The sequence below is a fragment of the Carlito syrichta genome, unplaced genomic scaffold (assembly GCF_000164805.1).
Source record: "Carlito syrichta isolate Samal-C Ts95f unplaced genomic scaffold, Tarsius_syrichta-2.0.1 Scaffold287953, whole genome shotgun sequence".
Lineage (NCBI taxonomy): Eukaryota > Metazoa > Chordata > Mammalia > Primates > Tarsiidae > Carlito > Carlito syrichta.
The window spans coordinates 65,151-83,196 of record NW_007232049.1 but is presented as its reverse complement, the minus strand read 5'-3'; the positions used below and the strand labels follow the sequence as shown (position 1 = coordinate 83,196).

At 36.8% G+C, this 18,046-nt stretch overlaps 1 protein-coding gene across 1 annotated transcript in view; it reads left to right on the top strand.

The window, feature by feature from the left end:
- Nucleotides 1–18,046, top strand: part of DNAH8 (dynein axonemal heavy chain 8) — a gene marked incomplete at its 3' end in the record, with an annotated part of 103,423 nt that overhangs the window by 20,267 nt on the left and 65,110 nt on the right. Inside the window, exons 8-12 of the mRNA XM_008053199.1 lie at nucleotides 90–325; nucleotides 2,030–2,134; nucleotides 7,473–7,586; nucleotides 9,631–9,693; nucleotides 12,640–12,740. Coding sequence (XP_008051390.1) covers nucleotides 90–325; nucleotides 2,030–2,134; nucleotides 7,473–7,586; nucleotides 9,631–9,693; nucleotides 12,640–12,740 — 619 coding nt within the window. The remainder of the gene's footprint in view (nucleotides 1–89; nucleotides 326–2,029; nucleotides 2,135–7,472; nucleotides 7,587–9,630; nucleotides 9,694–12,639; nucleotides 12,741–18,046) is intronic.

The following is an 18,046-nucleotide window of genomic DNA, read 5'->3' as shown; positions in this document are numbered from 1 at the left end:
TTGGATGGTGCAGTTATGGGTGCTCAGACTATACACAGAGTTATAGTTTCAGAATGCCAATTGTTTTTTGTTTTAATCTCTTTTATCAGAACCAATGAAATTGGCCCTATCAATTGAGGCTAAGGCATGGAAGATGTTACTTTGTCGATATTTGAATAAAGAATACAAAAAGAAAATGACAGACATGATAACATTTATTAATGAATACTTGAAAAAGTTATCTAGACCTATTCGTGATTTAGATGATGTTAGATTTGCAATGGAAGCCTTGTCCTGTATCCGTGATAATGAAATTCAAATGGACATGACTTTGGGACCAATTGAAGTAAGAAATAACCACATTTTTCTTTCTTGAAATGCTCTTTTTTGGGAGGGAGGGAATAAAGACACACTGAAAAAGGATTTTTTAACATATCTCTTCATCTGTTACATGGCATAGTCTGCCTGTTTCTCCATTTTGATGTTGATATCTTTAGAGGGAACTTTGACAACTAACAAAAGTGAATGATATACAAAGGAATATTGATATATTAATAATGCTGTATGGAGCTAGAGTTAAACAGTGTTCAATTTTTGATACCAGTACCAACATTTTATGGAAAGGAATACTTGTACAGTACTCTCTTACATCAATCCCAGCATATTAGGGAAGTTCTCCAAATATCTTTGGCCACTTATAGGTGTTACTCATGACTAGTGGCAAATCATGGGTAGTAGGTGGGAACAGTCTACCCAAGCTCAATAATAGACTGCGGAATGTAGATCAACAAAAGATGTTTTTCGGATAGGGTACTGTGTTAGTTTCCTATTGCTGCTATAACAAATTGCCACAAACTTAATGGCTCACAATAACACAAATTTGTTATCTTAGAGTTCGAGAGATCATGAATCCGAAAATGGGGCTAACATCAAGATGTCAGTATGGCTGTGTTGCTTCTGGAGGTTCTTGGGGAGAATCCACTCCTTGCCTTTTCCATCTTATAGAGGCTTCCCACATTACTTGGCTCATGGCCCCTTCTAGCAGTGGCATCACTCTTTTGTGATTACATTAGGCCCAACTGGTGAATCCAGGATAAACTCCCCATTGCAAGCTCCTTAATGTAATTACATCTGCAAAAGTCCCTTTTGCCATGTAAGGTCATAAATTCACAGGTTTTGGGTATCAACATTTGGACAACATTGGGAAAGCCCGTTATCTTGTCGATCACAAGTGTTTTAGGATTAGTATTTATAATTTCTGACTTGTGATAATAAAAATGAGACTCAATTCTTTTTATTATTGTTTTGTTCTCTACAAACAATGAAACAATGTACTCTGTTGTTACTTGCAGTATCTGGGAAATTAGCACCCCTCCACTGCCTCCCTCTTTGTTCCCAATGCTCGTGACTATTTTATGCTTTCTTGAGCCTATTTAGAGTTTATACTCTTTGGTAGTTAATGAACTTTATGCTTTCACTACTTTAAAAAATCTTAGTTCTTGGGAATTTTGTATGCTGACCATCCATATTTCTCGAGTCAATAAATCATCCTTTTTTTTTTTCTTCCTGATTGCAGAAGCTTAATCCTTCTTCATACATTCTTTTGGTAAAGCCAATTGCCAATCCATCCCTTGGATCATTCAAGTTTCTCCTTTTGGAGAATCTCCCACATTATTTCATCCATTTCTTATATAGCCAATCCCTGTTTTAATAGCATATGTGAAATTTTCTTGCATAGTGTTGGCATAAGTTCAGGAAGAGAAAGAGATACAGAAAATTACTGTAGAGATTTTTTTTAAAGCTGTGTCTCTTGACATGATCTGCCTATATCTCCATCAGACATGTCTAGGTGCTTACTAAATGCAGATTTCAGAGCCTATGATCTAGAGTCAGTATCTGGAAGTCAGTGAGAATCTAAAAGTGCTTTTTATACACATTTAATTTTCAAAACCACTCTTTTAAAATATGCTGTCTTCTAAGACATAGGCGTATGTTTCTAGAAGGAATCTAAATTATTTGACAATTGTTTTCCCTTATGATATTTCTGCAGGAAGCCTATGCTATTTTAAACAGATTTGAAGTAGAAGTAACCAAAGAAGAATCAGAAGCAGTTGATACCTTGAGATATTCTTTCAATAAATTGCAGAGCAAAGCTGTAAGTACAAGTTTATCTTATTTTTTGTTATTCACTATCTACTGAAAAAAGTATTTCATACTCTTAAAAAATTTAATATAGTCATGTGCTACATAATGATGTTTCAGTGTCAGACTGCATATAGAACAGTGGTCCCTTAAGGTTATAATACTGTGTTGTCACTGTACCTTTTCTATGTTTAGAGACACAGATACTTACCATTGTGTTACAATTGTCTACAGTATTCAGTGCAGTATCATGATGTACACGTTGTAGCCTGGGAATACTATTCAGTACCTAACTGCATGATAGGCTGCACTGTCTAGGTTTGTGTAACTGTGCTTTATAATGTTTGTAAATGACAAAATCACATAGCAATGCATTTCTCAATGTATTCCCGTTGTTTTTTTTGTTTTGTTTTGTTTTGTTTTTTTTGAGTTGGAGTCTCATTCTGTTGCCCAGACTGGAGTGCAGTGGCCTCTCCCGGCCACCACAGCCTTGACCTGCTGGGCTCCGGCGATCCTTCCGCCTCAGCCTTCTGAGTAGCCGGAATTACAGGCATGCGCTACCACGCCCGGCTGATTTTTTGATTTATTGTAGAGATGAGGTCTCGCCTGCCCAGGTGGGTCTCGAACCCGCGGGCTCAGGCAATCCACTCACCTCAGCCTCCCAAAGGCACGGGATTACAGGCTGAGCCACCGAGCCCGGCGTATTCCCGTTGTTAAGAAGCACATGACTGTATATTATTTTCACAGTTTTATTGAGATATAATATACATATCATAAAATTTACTATTTTAAAGTATACGACTCAGTGGTTTTTAGCATTCACAGAGTTGTATAACCACCATGATTATCTAATTTTAGAACATTGTCCTCACCCACCAAAGAACCTACTCATTAGCAGTCACTCCCCATTGTACCTCTTGCCCCCTCCCTGGAAACCATAAATATACTTTCTATCTCTGTGGGCTTTTCTTTTCTGGGTGTTTAATATAGATAAAATCATATATTATGGGGTCTTTTGTGACTGACTTCTTTACTTACATAATTTTTCAAGGTTCATCCATATTGTCCCATGTTCTGGCACATAATTTTCCTAATGGCTAATGATATTAGCTATCTTTTCATGTGGCCATTTTATCTGCCATTTGTATACCTTCTTTGGAGAAATATGAATTTAAATCCTCTGATTTTAAAAAAATCGGGTTTTTTATTTTTGAGTTGTAAGAGTACTTCATATATTTTGGATATAAGTTCCTTATCAGACATATGCTTTGCAAATATTTTCCTTCATTCTGTGGGTTATCTTTTTACTTCATTTATGGCATCTTTTGAAGCATAAATGTTTTATTTTGGTCTGGTCCAGTTTATCTATTTTTGCTGTTGCTGTTGTTCTTGCTTGTGTTTTTGGTATCATATCTAGGAAATCATTGCCCAATCTAGGATTATAAAGATTTACTCATATTTTCTTATGAGAATTTTATGGTTTTAGCCTTTATATTTCTGTCTCTGATACATTTTGAGTTAATATTTGCATATGTATAAATTAGGAGTCCAACTTCATGCAAAAGCATGTGGATATACAGTTGCCTCAGCATCATTTATTGACAATATACTAATTTTCACCAATAAATTATCTTGGCAACCTTGCTGAAAATGACTTGACCATAAATGTAAGTGTTTATTTCAGACACTCTATTCTATTCTGATCTATATGTTTATACTTATACCAGTACCACACTGTCTTGATGACTTAACTTTGTACTAAGTTTTTGAAAAAACTGTGGAACAGAAACAAAGAACTGAGTACCACATGTTCTCACTCATAAGCAGATCCTGAACATTTACCATAATACTACAAGAGAGGGATTGGCAGTAGCCAGAAACTGCCAGAGGAGAGAGGGCACATAACTTTAATAACAGTACCTGATCTCAAACCAGGCAAAGTGGGGACCAAAGGAAGGTCCAAAATTTACTTGTATGATGCCCACTCATATACCTAATCCTGAATTGTACCCCATATCTTTAAAAAAAAAAATTAAAACAAGAAAAAACTGTACTATAGTAGATAAAAATTTACTGTCTTAATATTTTAAAGTCCAGTATATGCATATTGTTGTGCACCAATCTCCAGAGCTTTTTATCTTGGAAAACTGAAGTTCTGTACCCATTAAACAACTCTCCATTTCCCCCTCCCTCTAGGCCCTGACAATCATCATTCTACTTTCTGTCTATTAATTTGATTACTCTAGGTACTTCATATATGTGGAATTATATAATATTTATCTTTTTTTAACTGGCTTATTTCACTTTGCATAATGTCCTCAACATTCATCCAAGATGTACAAGATGTAGCGTGTGCCAGAATTTCCTTCCTTTTTAAGGCTGAATAATATTTTATTATATGTATATACCACATTTTGTTGATTCATTTATCCACCAATGGACATTTGGGCTGCTTCCCTCTTTTGGCTATTGTGAATAATGCTACTGTAAATATGGGCGTACATATCTCTTTAAGACTCCGCTTTTAATTCTTTTTGGTATATACTCAGAAGCGAAATTGTTAGATCATATGGTAATTCTAAGGAATACTATTTTTAACTTTTAGAAGAACTGTCATACTGTTTTCCATAGCAGCTGCACCATTTTACGTTGTCACTAACAGTGCATCTGGGTTTCAGTCTCTCCACATCTTTGTCAGTACTTCTGTTTTCTCGATAGGAGCATCCTATGATTGAAGTGGTATCTCATTGTCGTTTTGATTAGCCTTTTCCTAGTGATTGGTGATAGTGGACTTTTTAATTAATATGCTTGTTGGCTATTTGTATATCTTCTTTGAAGAAATGTTTGTCTGAGTCCTTTGCCCATGCTATAATCAGGGTATTTTTCCATTTGTTGTTGAATTGTAGGAGTTCCTTATATATTCTGGATACTAATCTCTTATCAGGTATATGATTTGGAAATATTTTCTCCCATTTTGTAGGTTGACAGTTCACTATGTTGAATGTGTCCTTATAGTCATTTTTATTTCTATAAGGCTGGTAGTGGTGTCCCCTCTTTCATTCTTAATTTTAGTAATTTAGTAATAGTATTTTCTTGAGATTTTAAAAATTTTGTCAGTTCAATAACGATGCATCTCTTTCATTGCTGATTTTAGTAATCTTAGTTTTCTCTCCTTTATTCTTTGTTAATCTAGGTAAAGGCTTGTCAATTTTGTCAGTCTTCAAAAGAGAAACATTTGGTTTGTTGATTTTCTCTGTTGCCTTTCTAGAATCTCTATCATTTATTTGTGCTTTAGTTTTTATTATTCCTTCTCTTCTGCTTGCTTTGTGTTTGCTTTGGTCTTCTTTTTTTAGTTTGTTAAGATTAGGTTACTGATTTGAGATTTGTTTCTTTTAATGTAGGCATTTATAATTATAAATTTCTCTAAACATTTTTGAAGTTGGTAAACATTGACACACCAGAAGTTAGACATTAAAATGAACTCCAAGGGATGATTCACATTCTTTAATTACACCAAATTTTTATTGAATATTAGTTAAATTGGATATTGGCTTAAAATTTCTTATTTATGAAAGTATGTGCCACTGATATTGAAGCACAACACAGTATCAAGGACACGGAACTGAAATTGGAGTCATAATCATGGCTTGTGATTGTAGTTCTGTCATGGTCAGTTGGATGATCTTATGCAAGTTAATAACATTTTTTTCTCAATTTTCTCATGTGGTCATTTAGGAATATTGATAATTTTTATACACAGTTGTGAGTCTCACTTGAGGTAATGTATATAAAAATACTTTTTAAATATTCATGTTTATTTAAATTTATATTCAATATTTTAACTAATAGCTTACTTTGAGAAAAGCTTGCTGTTAGGGGTGCAAATCTTAGAAAAGAAACGAGGAATTCTTAATAGAGATTGAATGAAATGCAATTTTCTGTTATTGTTCAATGGAAAGGATTTACTTAGGTTGTTCTCTGTCTTTAGCAGTTAGTGTTAAACCCAGTGGCTCATCCTTTAGTATAGATATAGACTGTTCTATACCATCACTAATAAAGTAGTATATGTTCCAACCTATAGATAGATGCTATTATGGAGAACAGTTAAGAGCAGGAACCATGGAACCACACTGCCTGACTTTGCTTTGTACTGGTGCTGGCACTTTGGGGAAGTTACCTAGCCTCTCTGTGCCTCAGTTTTCCCAACTGTAAAACAGTATAAGGGGAACCCAAAATTTATTTATTAAAAATTTACATAATTAAACTTCAGTCACCTCAAAGTAGTCTCTGTCTGATGGAATACACCTATAAAGATGCTTTTCCCACTGTTCAGAACAGTTTTTGAATTAATCAATTTTGATGCCTTTTAGTGCTTCTGCCACGTTTTGTTTCACCTCTTCCACATTGGCGAAATAGTCCTTGAGGACTATTTTCATCTGGGGAAACAAAAAAAAGTGACTCAGTGTGTGATCAGGTGAATAGGGAGTGTGGGGCACTGGAATCATACTGGTTTTCGTCAAAAGCTGCCAAACACTCAGCATGGTGTGGGCAGGTGCCCTTGTAAATCACCCATCATGAAATGGGCAGACATGTTGAAAGAATCTTCTCCCCCCAAATTCACTGAAGCTGAATGCAGCTTCTTAGCTGGTACACTGATGCCAATGGGTTCCTAGAACAAAATACTTGGCCGGGTGGGGTGGGGTGGGGGAGGAAACTGCCTTCCAAAAGGTAATTCTGGTTTTTTTGGGTTCCCCTTGTATAATATTAGCATAATGGAATTCACTGCATAGGGTTGCTATGAAGGTTACATGAGTTAACATATTTAAAGAGTGTGGCAGATAGTAAGCTAAGCATTATTCAAATGCCAGCTATTGTTATTGAAGGTTTAAACAGACTCTTTCAATATCATTTTGGAGGGCATTTGCTATTTTATAAAATATATATCTAGAGTAATAACACTTTTTAAATAAGAGAATTGCTCCAATCACATCAGCCCTGTGAACCTATTGGATACTGCTAATACCAGACCTTGGCCTGGCCCTGGAAACAGCATGTGACCTGACTGGGCCAATAACTCTTTCCCTGGCAACAATGATTCCTTGAACTAAATCAGTCAGAAAACTTTTTACTAACTTTAGTTACAGAGAAAATGACTTTGCCTCTTGGGTTACAAACTAGAATGATTTGAGTCTTCAGTAGATGCTCTTGGCTTTTTAATGTATTTTATTACAAAGAGATGTGTCATTCATGCAGGACATCTGTGAGATAAAAAAACTTGCTGAAATAGAATTGTAGTTTTCATTTTTAACATGTTACTTTCTCTCTCAGCTGAATATTCTTTTTTATTCTAGGTTTCTGTACAAGATGAACTAGTTCAAGTGCAGCCAAAGTTTAAAAGTAGTCTACTTGAGTCTGTGGAAATTTTTCGTGAGGATGTAATAAACTTTGCAGATGCATATGAGACGGTAATTTAGTATTTGCTTGCTGTGTGTTAAAATGTTGTGATATGTTTTTATGAAATAAAAATGAGGAATCCTGAGAAATAGGTATGTATATTGTATGTAGAGAGGCTAAATCTGCTTATTTGCAGCTGTCAGTAAAAGGGGATAGCTAATCCTTTAAGCATTTTTTATAGAAAAGAAAGCAGATTTTATTGTTAAAGAAGCAACAACTTTGGAGATTGTAGAAGGAACAACAAAGGTTCTAGTTTTGTCCTTTCTCAGGGCCACAATTTTCCCTCCCTCCTTCCCTCCCTTCCTTCCTTTGTTTTTTTTTTTGAGTCGGGGTCTCACTCTGACACACAGACAGGAGTGTAGTGGCACTATCATGACTCACCACAGGCTTGACTTCCTGGGTTCAGGCGATCCTTCTGCATCAGTCTCCCGAATAGCTGGGATTACAGGTGTGTGCCATCATGCCTGGCTAATTTTTAAATTTTTTTGTAGAGATGAGGTCTTACTGTGTTGCCCAGGCTGGTCTTGTATTCTTGGGCTCAAGCAATCCTTCTCTCTCAACCTCCAGAGTGTTGGGATTATAGGCAGGAGCCACTGCACCTGGCTGGCCACAATTTTCATAGTAGAAAATGTAATACAATTGTTGGAAGGCTTTAAGAAACTATGAATGCCCTGATACTAGGGTATTATGCAACTTATTTTGCATTTTCGCAAACTCTTAGATAAAATGGGTTGAAAGATGTTGACTTCCTTGAAGTTAAACTCAAAATTGGATATGTTCCCCCAAACTATTTTTTCTTTTAGTGGTCACAATGGATCTATATTCATAAGATGATTTAAACACCTGTTGCTATTTATATAACTGTTTTTTTTTTACATGTACTAAACTTATCTCTTGAGTTGCCCTATCATTCTGTTTTTAAAGTAAATGAAAATGGAGACAAGGCCTGAAGAATCCCTGAGCAGACAAAGCCTGTTAAGCATCTTACCTTGTATGATTTGCTGACATGTGAAACTTACTGAGCTATTTCTTATACATGCCTATATTAATATTAAAGTAAGACATAACTTAAACTCAACCAATCAGAAACAGCAAGTAAATCTATAATTATGTAACTTTTATGGACTCTCCAACAGGATAGTCCAAAGAAGACATTCTTTTCATAACTGTAACCAATCAAATATTTTCTTTGTTTTATTTCTGTATTCACTCTATAAAAGGCTGTACACTTCTGAGCCTCTGAACCACTTCTGGTGCTCAGATAAACTCTGTAAAATATTATTGTACCTCAGTTTACCTTTTTAACCCAACTGTATTGGAAACCTGGTTTATTATTTAGTATATTAATAATATTTATGGTTGCATAGACCATGATAACATAATATCTCTCATTTTTCCATGGATAGTAACCTTTACTATTTAAATCTATCACTGTAGTAAATTCTTTTATTCTTTTGATTACTTTGGGTACTGTTTTTGGGAAATTATTTTGCAACTGTGTTCTGGCTTATGGGCACCAGTGATGACCTTCTGCTTCTTCCAATTGTTCAATTTATGTGTGTCTCAATTCCATATTGGACTGGACAATTAGTAAATGGAGGCTATTCTCAGAACTCTTTATCAGTTATTCTAATGCACAATCCTAGCATCATCATTTATAATCATAAGTAAAATCTGACAGAACTTTTGTGGTATACACTTCATATAAAATGTAATTTTGTCACTTTTTTTTATTAGCTGTGTCAAGGCCCTTTAAAAATGCATGGAAACTGGAGTGATAAAAATGTTCTGAAATGGATTGTGGTTATGGTTGTACAACTCTGAATATACTAAAAACCATTGAATTGTATACTTTAAATGGGTGTGTGAATGTGATTTTTATCTCCATAAAACTGTTATAAAAATAAGTGAAAGCTTCAAGTATAGGGCAAAAGTAGATTATTTAAATTTAAAATAATGTTGCTTATTTATGTAAAAGGAAATAATAGATAAGCTTAATAACTGACAAATACATATGATTAAGAATGAAAATGGAGATCATATCATTTCTTACAGGAAGGACCCATGGTTCCAAATATACCACCCCAAGAAGCTAGCAATAGGCTACAGATATTTCAGGTAAAACCACATTTTGGGGGGAGTTACACTGACAATGTGTTATTTTAAAAAATGATTTTAGGGAAAATTTATGTTTTACTTTAGAATAGTGTTTAAAGTACTTACAGACTTTAGTTGTATTCTAGTCTGCTAAATGACAGAATAGACTCCTTCTCTGTGTCCCTCCATGTCCTTCTCCACAAAATAGCTCTGTATTTTTAGAGAATAAGACCTGGATTTTGAACTTAAATTATACCTTGTCCTAGTTCTAAGCATTTTGCTTGATATGTAAAGTAATAAAAATTCATTCTGTAAAACAATGTATCCAAATAAGATTTTAAATATTGGCAAATATATTTCCTGCCTTCCATCTGTACCCATTCTTTTTCTTCCTCTCGTGCCCATCACTTTAAACTTCCCCACAGTCCTACCAAGGCGGCACCATATTCATTAGATCAGGTCAACCATTCACCACTCTTTTCTACACTCTGATTGCTGAACACATGTAGAGAAAATTACACACTCATTTGAATCAATGTTTTGCAAATGCATGGATTCTTATGTAAACTTACCCCTCAGGAACATCAGGCAAGCCTGTTCTTTATTCCTGTTCTTTTTTCCTGTTTCTTACAGTGACTGAACAATGTGTAGATGTTCTTTTCATGTCTCCTTTCCAACTACATTCTTAGTAGTTAAACAAATATTTATCAGATGCCCACAGTGCGGCTTACTCACTAGAACTTGATTAAGAAATGGTTCTTACCTCTAAGCAGCTAAAATCTGGCAGGGGGACAGCAAGCTTAGAGAGATAATTCCAAACCTGTGTGATAAGTACTATGATCTAGGTATGGGGAACTGTGTAATGGAAACAGGTGTAAGGGGCTCCCAAACCAGATGGGGTTGGTTGGGGCAGATAGGGAAGGCTTCCTGGAAGAGGAGGCATCTAAGCTGCAACTTGAAAGACTAATTAGAGTTAACCAGGGAATGGAGGAAAGGCAAGTTAGGCCAGATTGACAGCACAAACAAAGACCCAGCAATGAAGAGACAAGCAGGGAGATTTGGGGAGATATAAGTAGTGTAGTATAGGGTAGTGTGCCATTGGGGTGCAGTGGGCAGAGAGGATAGTGATGAGGGTGGGGCAGCAGAGTGGGCAGAGACCGCTCATGGAGGGACTTTGGATCCTATGCAGAGGGTTGGAGGGTTTTAAGCAAGGAGTGATAAGGTCATACTTGTATTTTTAAAACAGTTGCATCTTAAAATAATTTTTGTGACATTAATGTGGAGACTGGTTTGGGCAGAGAATAATTAGACTGATCGCAGTTTTTGTAATACAAGCAAGAAATTGTAGAGGTTGAGACCAAACAAGTGGCAGCTGTAGAATCAAGAAAACTGGATGGATCATGAGTTTAAAAAAATAGGTAGATTTGACAGGCTTGGAGCATGGGTTGAGGAGGAAAAAGCAAATAGATGAAGGTAGAGCTTCATCTGTTGAAGTTTCATTTATTGAAGTAGGGAATATGGGAGGAGGAGTAGCTTTGGGATTTGTTTCAGCAGATAACCTTGTGTCCAAATTTACAGAAAAAATTTCAGACACGTGATGTAAACCAATTTATTAGTCAGCAGCTGGGATGTTCTGTGTCACACTTTTTTACCGGCAGTGTGGGCTCTTCATGGAAAAGACGATGTAGGGGCTCATCTCTTGCTTTTTTGTACCTTGTGTTCTGCCTGTGCCTGGGGGCGTGGGCCAAATGAGATATTGGCCATGCATTTTGTTGGATATGTGAAAAGCAGGTGTCAAGATCTAGGTCTGGGAAGAAGCAGGTGCCTCACACTGGGCCTTGGGTTCTAGTGGTGTTCTCTAATGCAACTTTATTTGTAGGGTGTTATTGGGCACTCTGCTTGTCTGCTGACAAAACTGATACTTGATTCCCTGTTTGACTGGTGTTGTAGGTTTTTTATATTATTTGGAACCTGAAGAAAAAAGGTGAATGATTGGCATCCATCAACAGCCTTTACCACGTTGACAAGATTTTAAACACCATTATTTTAATGTATTCTAACTTTGAAGTTCTTGTTTCTCCTTTTCTAGTGTTCCCTTGGTCTCATGGACTTTTGTTCAATTTACTGAATAACTACCAAGAATACAAAAACGCAAAATATGGCCCTTGCCCTCTAGGGACTGAGAGTTAATTGGAGTTCTTCCTGTGTTGCCACACCTTCCTGATTTGACTACTGTAAAATATGCTCATATATCTGTCAAATCTGTGTTTTTGTCTGAGCACTGTGAGGTCTGTTATCAGATATTCTCTGGGGCTGGGAATTTAGGGTCCATATGAATATATTGTACTATTTATGCAGAGTCACAGCTGGATTACTTCTATAGACCTTGGTGCTCTGAACATTGTTAATATGTAGCACTCCAAATACAGGATATTCAAATTCGAGTTCAAAAGAAAAAAAAAAATAGAAGACAGGTACAATAACTTTGCTGATTTAAAATGTGAGAATTATTTCAAATGGCGTTAAAATGGAATATTTTGTTTTATAGTCTATTCCATGTAGAGAAAACAGGATCAAATGACTTAGAATAACAGTTCGCTCATTTGAACCCTGTAGGAGAGATAGATGGCTATTCTAATTTAGTCAAAAAGTCTGAATTATACATATTTAAAGTGCAGTTTTATTACTTTCAGATGTATTCATGAGAACTTGAAATATAGGTCTTCTGGAGACTACTTTATTTATTAAAGAAATAATTTTATATAAAGTGGATGCTTTTAAAATGTTTAAAAGCTAACTTTCCTAAGTATTTAACTTTTCCTGTGATAGCTTGGTGTCAGTATAAATTTGCTTCACAATCTTATTTAATAGAAATTAATACACTTCCACCTAGCTTTTATCCCAATTATATAATAAGTTCTACCGAATTAATTATATTTTAGTACAACTTAAAAACCTTTGTTGTAGGCCAATTTTGATGATCTTTGGAGGAAATTTGTTACTTATTCTTCTGGTGAACAACTTTTTGGATTGCCTGTGACTGATTATGAGGTCTTACACAAAACCAGGTACGTTTAGAAAATATGCGAATATTACTTGCAAGCAATTAAATACTGTCTGTTAGAAGAATCATGTCACTATCAAATCCTTTAACATGTAGAGAAGCTTTTTTCTTTTTTCTTATTATCCCCCTTTGGTTTTTTTGTCTTTCTTCTCTATTCACTTCGTAGTAGGCTTGTGTGTTTGTGGTTAGTTTTCTTGGGATTTTTCTGTTGTGGTGGTTTGTTTTGTCTCATTTGGTTGTTATTGCAGATTGTTTTGTAGTGTGGATTGGTTTCTGCTTTGCATCATCATATAGAGTGGTGGTAGGAAGTGGATCTCAGGGAAAACATACCACAATAAGTGAACATTTTAATTTGCAAGTAGCATCTGACTCCTAGTACCCAACCCCCACTTTACTCAGATTTCAAAAACTACAAGAGACAGCAAAGCTTCCCATCCACCATCCTATTTCAAAATAGAACAAAACCAGAGCCTGGATCAGGGAAGAATAGAAGACTCAGCAAACATCAGAAGGGAAGGATCGGTGGCTCAGCCTGTAATCCCACGCCTTGGGAGGCTGAGGTGAGTTAATTGCCTGAGCCCGTGGGTTCGAGACCCACCTGGGTAACTTGGTGAGATCTCATCTCTACAATAAATCAAAAAATTAGCCGGGTGTGGTAGCACATGCCTGTAGTTCCAGCTACTTGGAAGGCTGAGGCGGAAGGAACACCAGAGCCCAGCAGGTTGAGGCTGCAGTGGCTGGGAGCAGCCACTGCATTCCAGTCTGGGTGACAGAGTGAGACTTCAACTCAAAAAAAAAAAAAAGGGAAAACCTCTCTCACTGACACTGAATAACATAACTAAAGAAAAAACAAGAGATCTGTCACAAATGAGGCAAAGTCCAAGGAAGACCTCAGGCAATTCCAAGTCTACCAAAGACAAAAGTCCTGGGAAATCAGACCTTGGTGCCCAAACAATGGAAGCCACCAACGACTGGCCCCAGAATATGACAGGGATCAGGGAATGGTTGGAAAGAGTGAATAAGACTCAAGAAAGAAAGATGCAACACTGAAAGAACTTGTAACAGAGATTCTGGCAATAAAAAATTTTATCCAGGAAATAAATAACGAGATGACAATCATGGAAAGCAGAATTAATCTAGCTAAAGAAAGAATCTCAGAATTTGAAGACCAGAACATGGAATTAACCCGATCTGTAAAAAACATGGAAAGAAGACTCAGAAAGAAAGAGCAAAGCCTACAAGAGATGTGTGATTATATCAAGAGATTGAACCTATGCCTGACTGGTATCCCAGAAGAAGAAAGGGAAAATGAGAACAACTTGGAACAAGTATTCCAGGAGGTAATCCAAGAAAACTTTCCCCATCTCACCAGAGATGTAACCAGCCAAGCACAAGTGATACAGAGACTCCCCACAAGACATCAAATGAGAAGGCCAACTCACATAGTTATTCGCAGGCACAAAAGAAAAAATCCTAAAGGCAGCAAGAGAGAAAGGTCAGACTATCTACCAGGGGAAACCAATCAGATAGCAGCAGACCTATCAGCAGAAACACTATAAGCAAGAAGGGACTGGAGCCCTATATTCAAAGTCCTCAAAGAAAAGAAATTTCAACCAAGAATTTCCTATCCAGGCAAGCTCAACTTCATCAGTGATGAAACATTAAAATCCTTCCCAGACATCCAATCCTTAAGATCATCTCGTTATGCAGCTTCCAGACCAGCTCTGTAGGAGAAACTTAGAAAAGTATTAAACACAGAAGAAAGAAAGAAAGAAAAAGAATCACGACACACTTCTCAAGAGAACAGCAGAGCACAGTATCAACAGAGAATACAGTGCAGCAAGAAACTTGAAAACATACGCGCCAGGCTCGGTGGCTCAGCCTGTAATCCCGCGCCTTTGGGAGGCTGAGGTGAGTGGATTGCCTGAGCCTGCGGGTTCAAGACCCGCCTGGACAGGCGAGACCTCACCTCTACAATAAAAAAAAAAAAAAAAATTAGCCGGGCATGGTAGTGCATGCCTGTAGTTCCAGCTACTTGGAAGGCTGAGGTGGGAGGATCGCTGGAGCCCAGTAGGTCGAGGCTGCGGTGGCTGGGAGCAGCCACTGCACTCCAGTCTGGGCGACAGGGTGAGACTCCAACTCCAAAAAAAAAAAAAGAAAACATACGCACACATTAACCTCAAAGCCAAAAGAAAACAAGCAAACAAAGAAAAAACTTTATAAGAACCTCATGACAGGGATAAGCAATCATATTCCAATAATCAGCCTGAATGTGAATGGACTAAATGCACCACTGAAAAGAAACAGAATGGCGCACAGGATAAGAAACCAAGACCCCATTATTTGCTGCATCCAGGCGACTCATCTCACTACAAGGGACGCACATAGACTCAAAGTTAAAGGATGGAAAATGAGTTTCCAGACAAATGGATCACAAAAAAAGGCAGGAGTTGTAATCTTAAATCAGACAAAACAACCTTTAAGCTATCAAAAATTTAAAAAGATGCAAAAGGACACTACATAATGATAAAAGGTTCAATCCCTCAACAAGAGATATCCATCCTAAACATGTATGCACCCAACACAGGAGCACCAGCATTTATAAAGCAACTACTAAATAAACTGAAAAATATATTGACTCTAACACTATTATAGCAGGGGATTTGAATACTCAACTGACATCCCTAGATAGATTGTCGAGGCAAAAAATCTACAAGGAGATCCAGAACCTAAACTTAACACTTGACCAAATGGACTTAGTAGATACCTACAGATTATTCCACCCAACAACCACAGAATATACATTCTACTCATCACCACATGGAACATACTCCAAGATTGATCACATCCTTGGCCATAAATCAAGCATAAGCAAGTTCCATAAGGTTAAGATCTTGCCATGCACATTCTCAGACTACAATGGAATAAAAACAAATATCAAAACCAACATTTCCCCAAAGCCCACAAAGCATGATGCTGAACAGTGAATGGGTCAACACTGAAGTCAGAAAAGAAATTGAAAGATTCCTGGAAACAAATGAAAATGAAGAAACATCTTACCAAAACCTCTGGGATACCATGAAATCAGTTCTAAGAGGGGAATTTATATCTCTATCAGCACACATCAAGAAAATGGAAAGGTCACAAGTGGAGAGCCTAACAAATCGCCTAAGGGAGCTGGAAAGAGAAGACTACCAAAACCCCAACATTAGTAGAAGAATCCAAATCACAAAAATAAGAGCCCAAATATAGGAAATGGAAGACAAAAATATTATAGAAAGCATCAACAAAATAAAAACCTGGTTCTTTGAAAGAATTAACAAGATTGATGGGCCCCCTAGCCAGAATGACCAAGAAAAAGAGAGAAAAAGCCCAAATAAACACAATCAGAAATACAAAAGATCAAATCACAACTGACCCCGAAGAAATACAAAGTATTATCAGAGATTACTACGTACACCTATATGGAAACAAAGTTGATAACCTAGATGAGATGGAGGACTTTTCTGGCTTTTCTGACTTTCATGTTAGAACAAGAAGACATTGAGACACTAAATAGACCAATAACAACCCAGGAAATAGACTCTGTCATACGAAAACTACCTACCAAAAAAACACAAAACCCTGGACTGGACAACTTTCCAGCAGAATTCTACAACATGTACAAGGAGGAGCTGATACCAATCCTACTGAAAGTATTCCAGGCAATTGGGAAAGATGGAATTCTCTCCAAATCATTTTACGAAGCTAACATCACACTGATACCTGAACTGGGTAAAGATCCAACAAAGAAAGAGAACTACGGGCCAATATCCTTATGATATTGATAGATGCAAAAATCCTCAACAATATTCTAGCAAATCAGATCCAAAAACACATCTCAAAAATCATCCACCATGACCAAGTAGGCTTCATCCCCAGGATGCAGGGCTGGTTCAATATTTGCAAGACCATAAATGTCATTAAATACATCAACAGATGTAGAAATAAGAACCACATGATTATTTCATTAGATGCAGAAAAAGCTTTTGATAAAATCTAGCATCGCTTCTTGATAAAGCTCTCAAACATTCAGGTATAGAAGGAACATACCTCAAAAGAGTAAGCACCATCTACAACAAACCCACAGCTAACATATTGCTAAATGGACAGAAACTAGAAACATTTCCCCTGAAAACTGGGACAAGACAAGGCTGCCCACTCTCACCCCTCTTGTTCAATATTGTGTTGGAAGTCCTAGCTTGGGCCATTACACAAGAGAAGGAAATCAGGGGTATCCAAATAGGAAAAGAGGAAGTCAAGTTATCCCTCTTTGCTGGTGACATGATTCTATACCTTGAAAATCCAAGAGAATCTGTCAAAAACCTGCTTGCACTGATAAAGGACTTTGGCAAAGTCTCAGGGTACAAAATAAATGTGCAAAAGACAGTTGCATTCCTATACACCAACAACAAACAGGCAGATACCCAAATAAAAACCACAAATCCATTCACTATAGTCATAAAAAAATGAAATACCTTGGCATCTTCCTAACCAGAGAAGTGAAAGACCGTTACAATGAAAATTACAAAACACTGCTTAAAGAACTCCAAGAAGACACAAACAAATGGAAAAATATTCCATGCTCATGGATAGGCAGAATCAACATTGTTAAGATGGCCATCCTACCAAAGGCAATCTACAGATTCAACGCAATACCCATTAAGTTACCAACATCATTCTTCTCAGACCTGGAAATGACAATACAGAAATCTATATGGAAACATAAACGACCATGAATAGCAAAAACAATCCTTAACAAAAGAAAAAAAGCAGGAAGTATCACACTTCCAGATTTCAAACTTTGCTATAAGGTTACAGTAATCAAAACAGCCTGGTATTGGTACAAGAACAGGTACATAGACCAATGGAACAGGATAGAGATTCTGGAAGCAAAGCCTCAATGCCTCAACCAACTCATCTTTGACAAAGTCTCCAACAACAACCACTGGGAAGAGGAGATCCTATTCAGTAAATGGTGCTGGGAAAACTGGCTAATCACATACAGAAGATTGAAACAGGACCCCAACCTATCACCATACACAAAAATTAACTCTAAATGGATCAAAGCCCAAACGTAAAACCTCAAACTACAAGAATCTTAGAAAACACAGGAGACACCCTTATGGAAATTGGAACTGGGAACCAATTCCTATTCAGAACCCTAAAGGCCAATACTTTAAGAAATAAGATAGACAAGTGGGACCTCATCAAACTAACGAGCTTCTGCAAAGCAAAAGAAACCATCAAGAGAGCAGGGAGATAACCCAC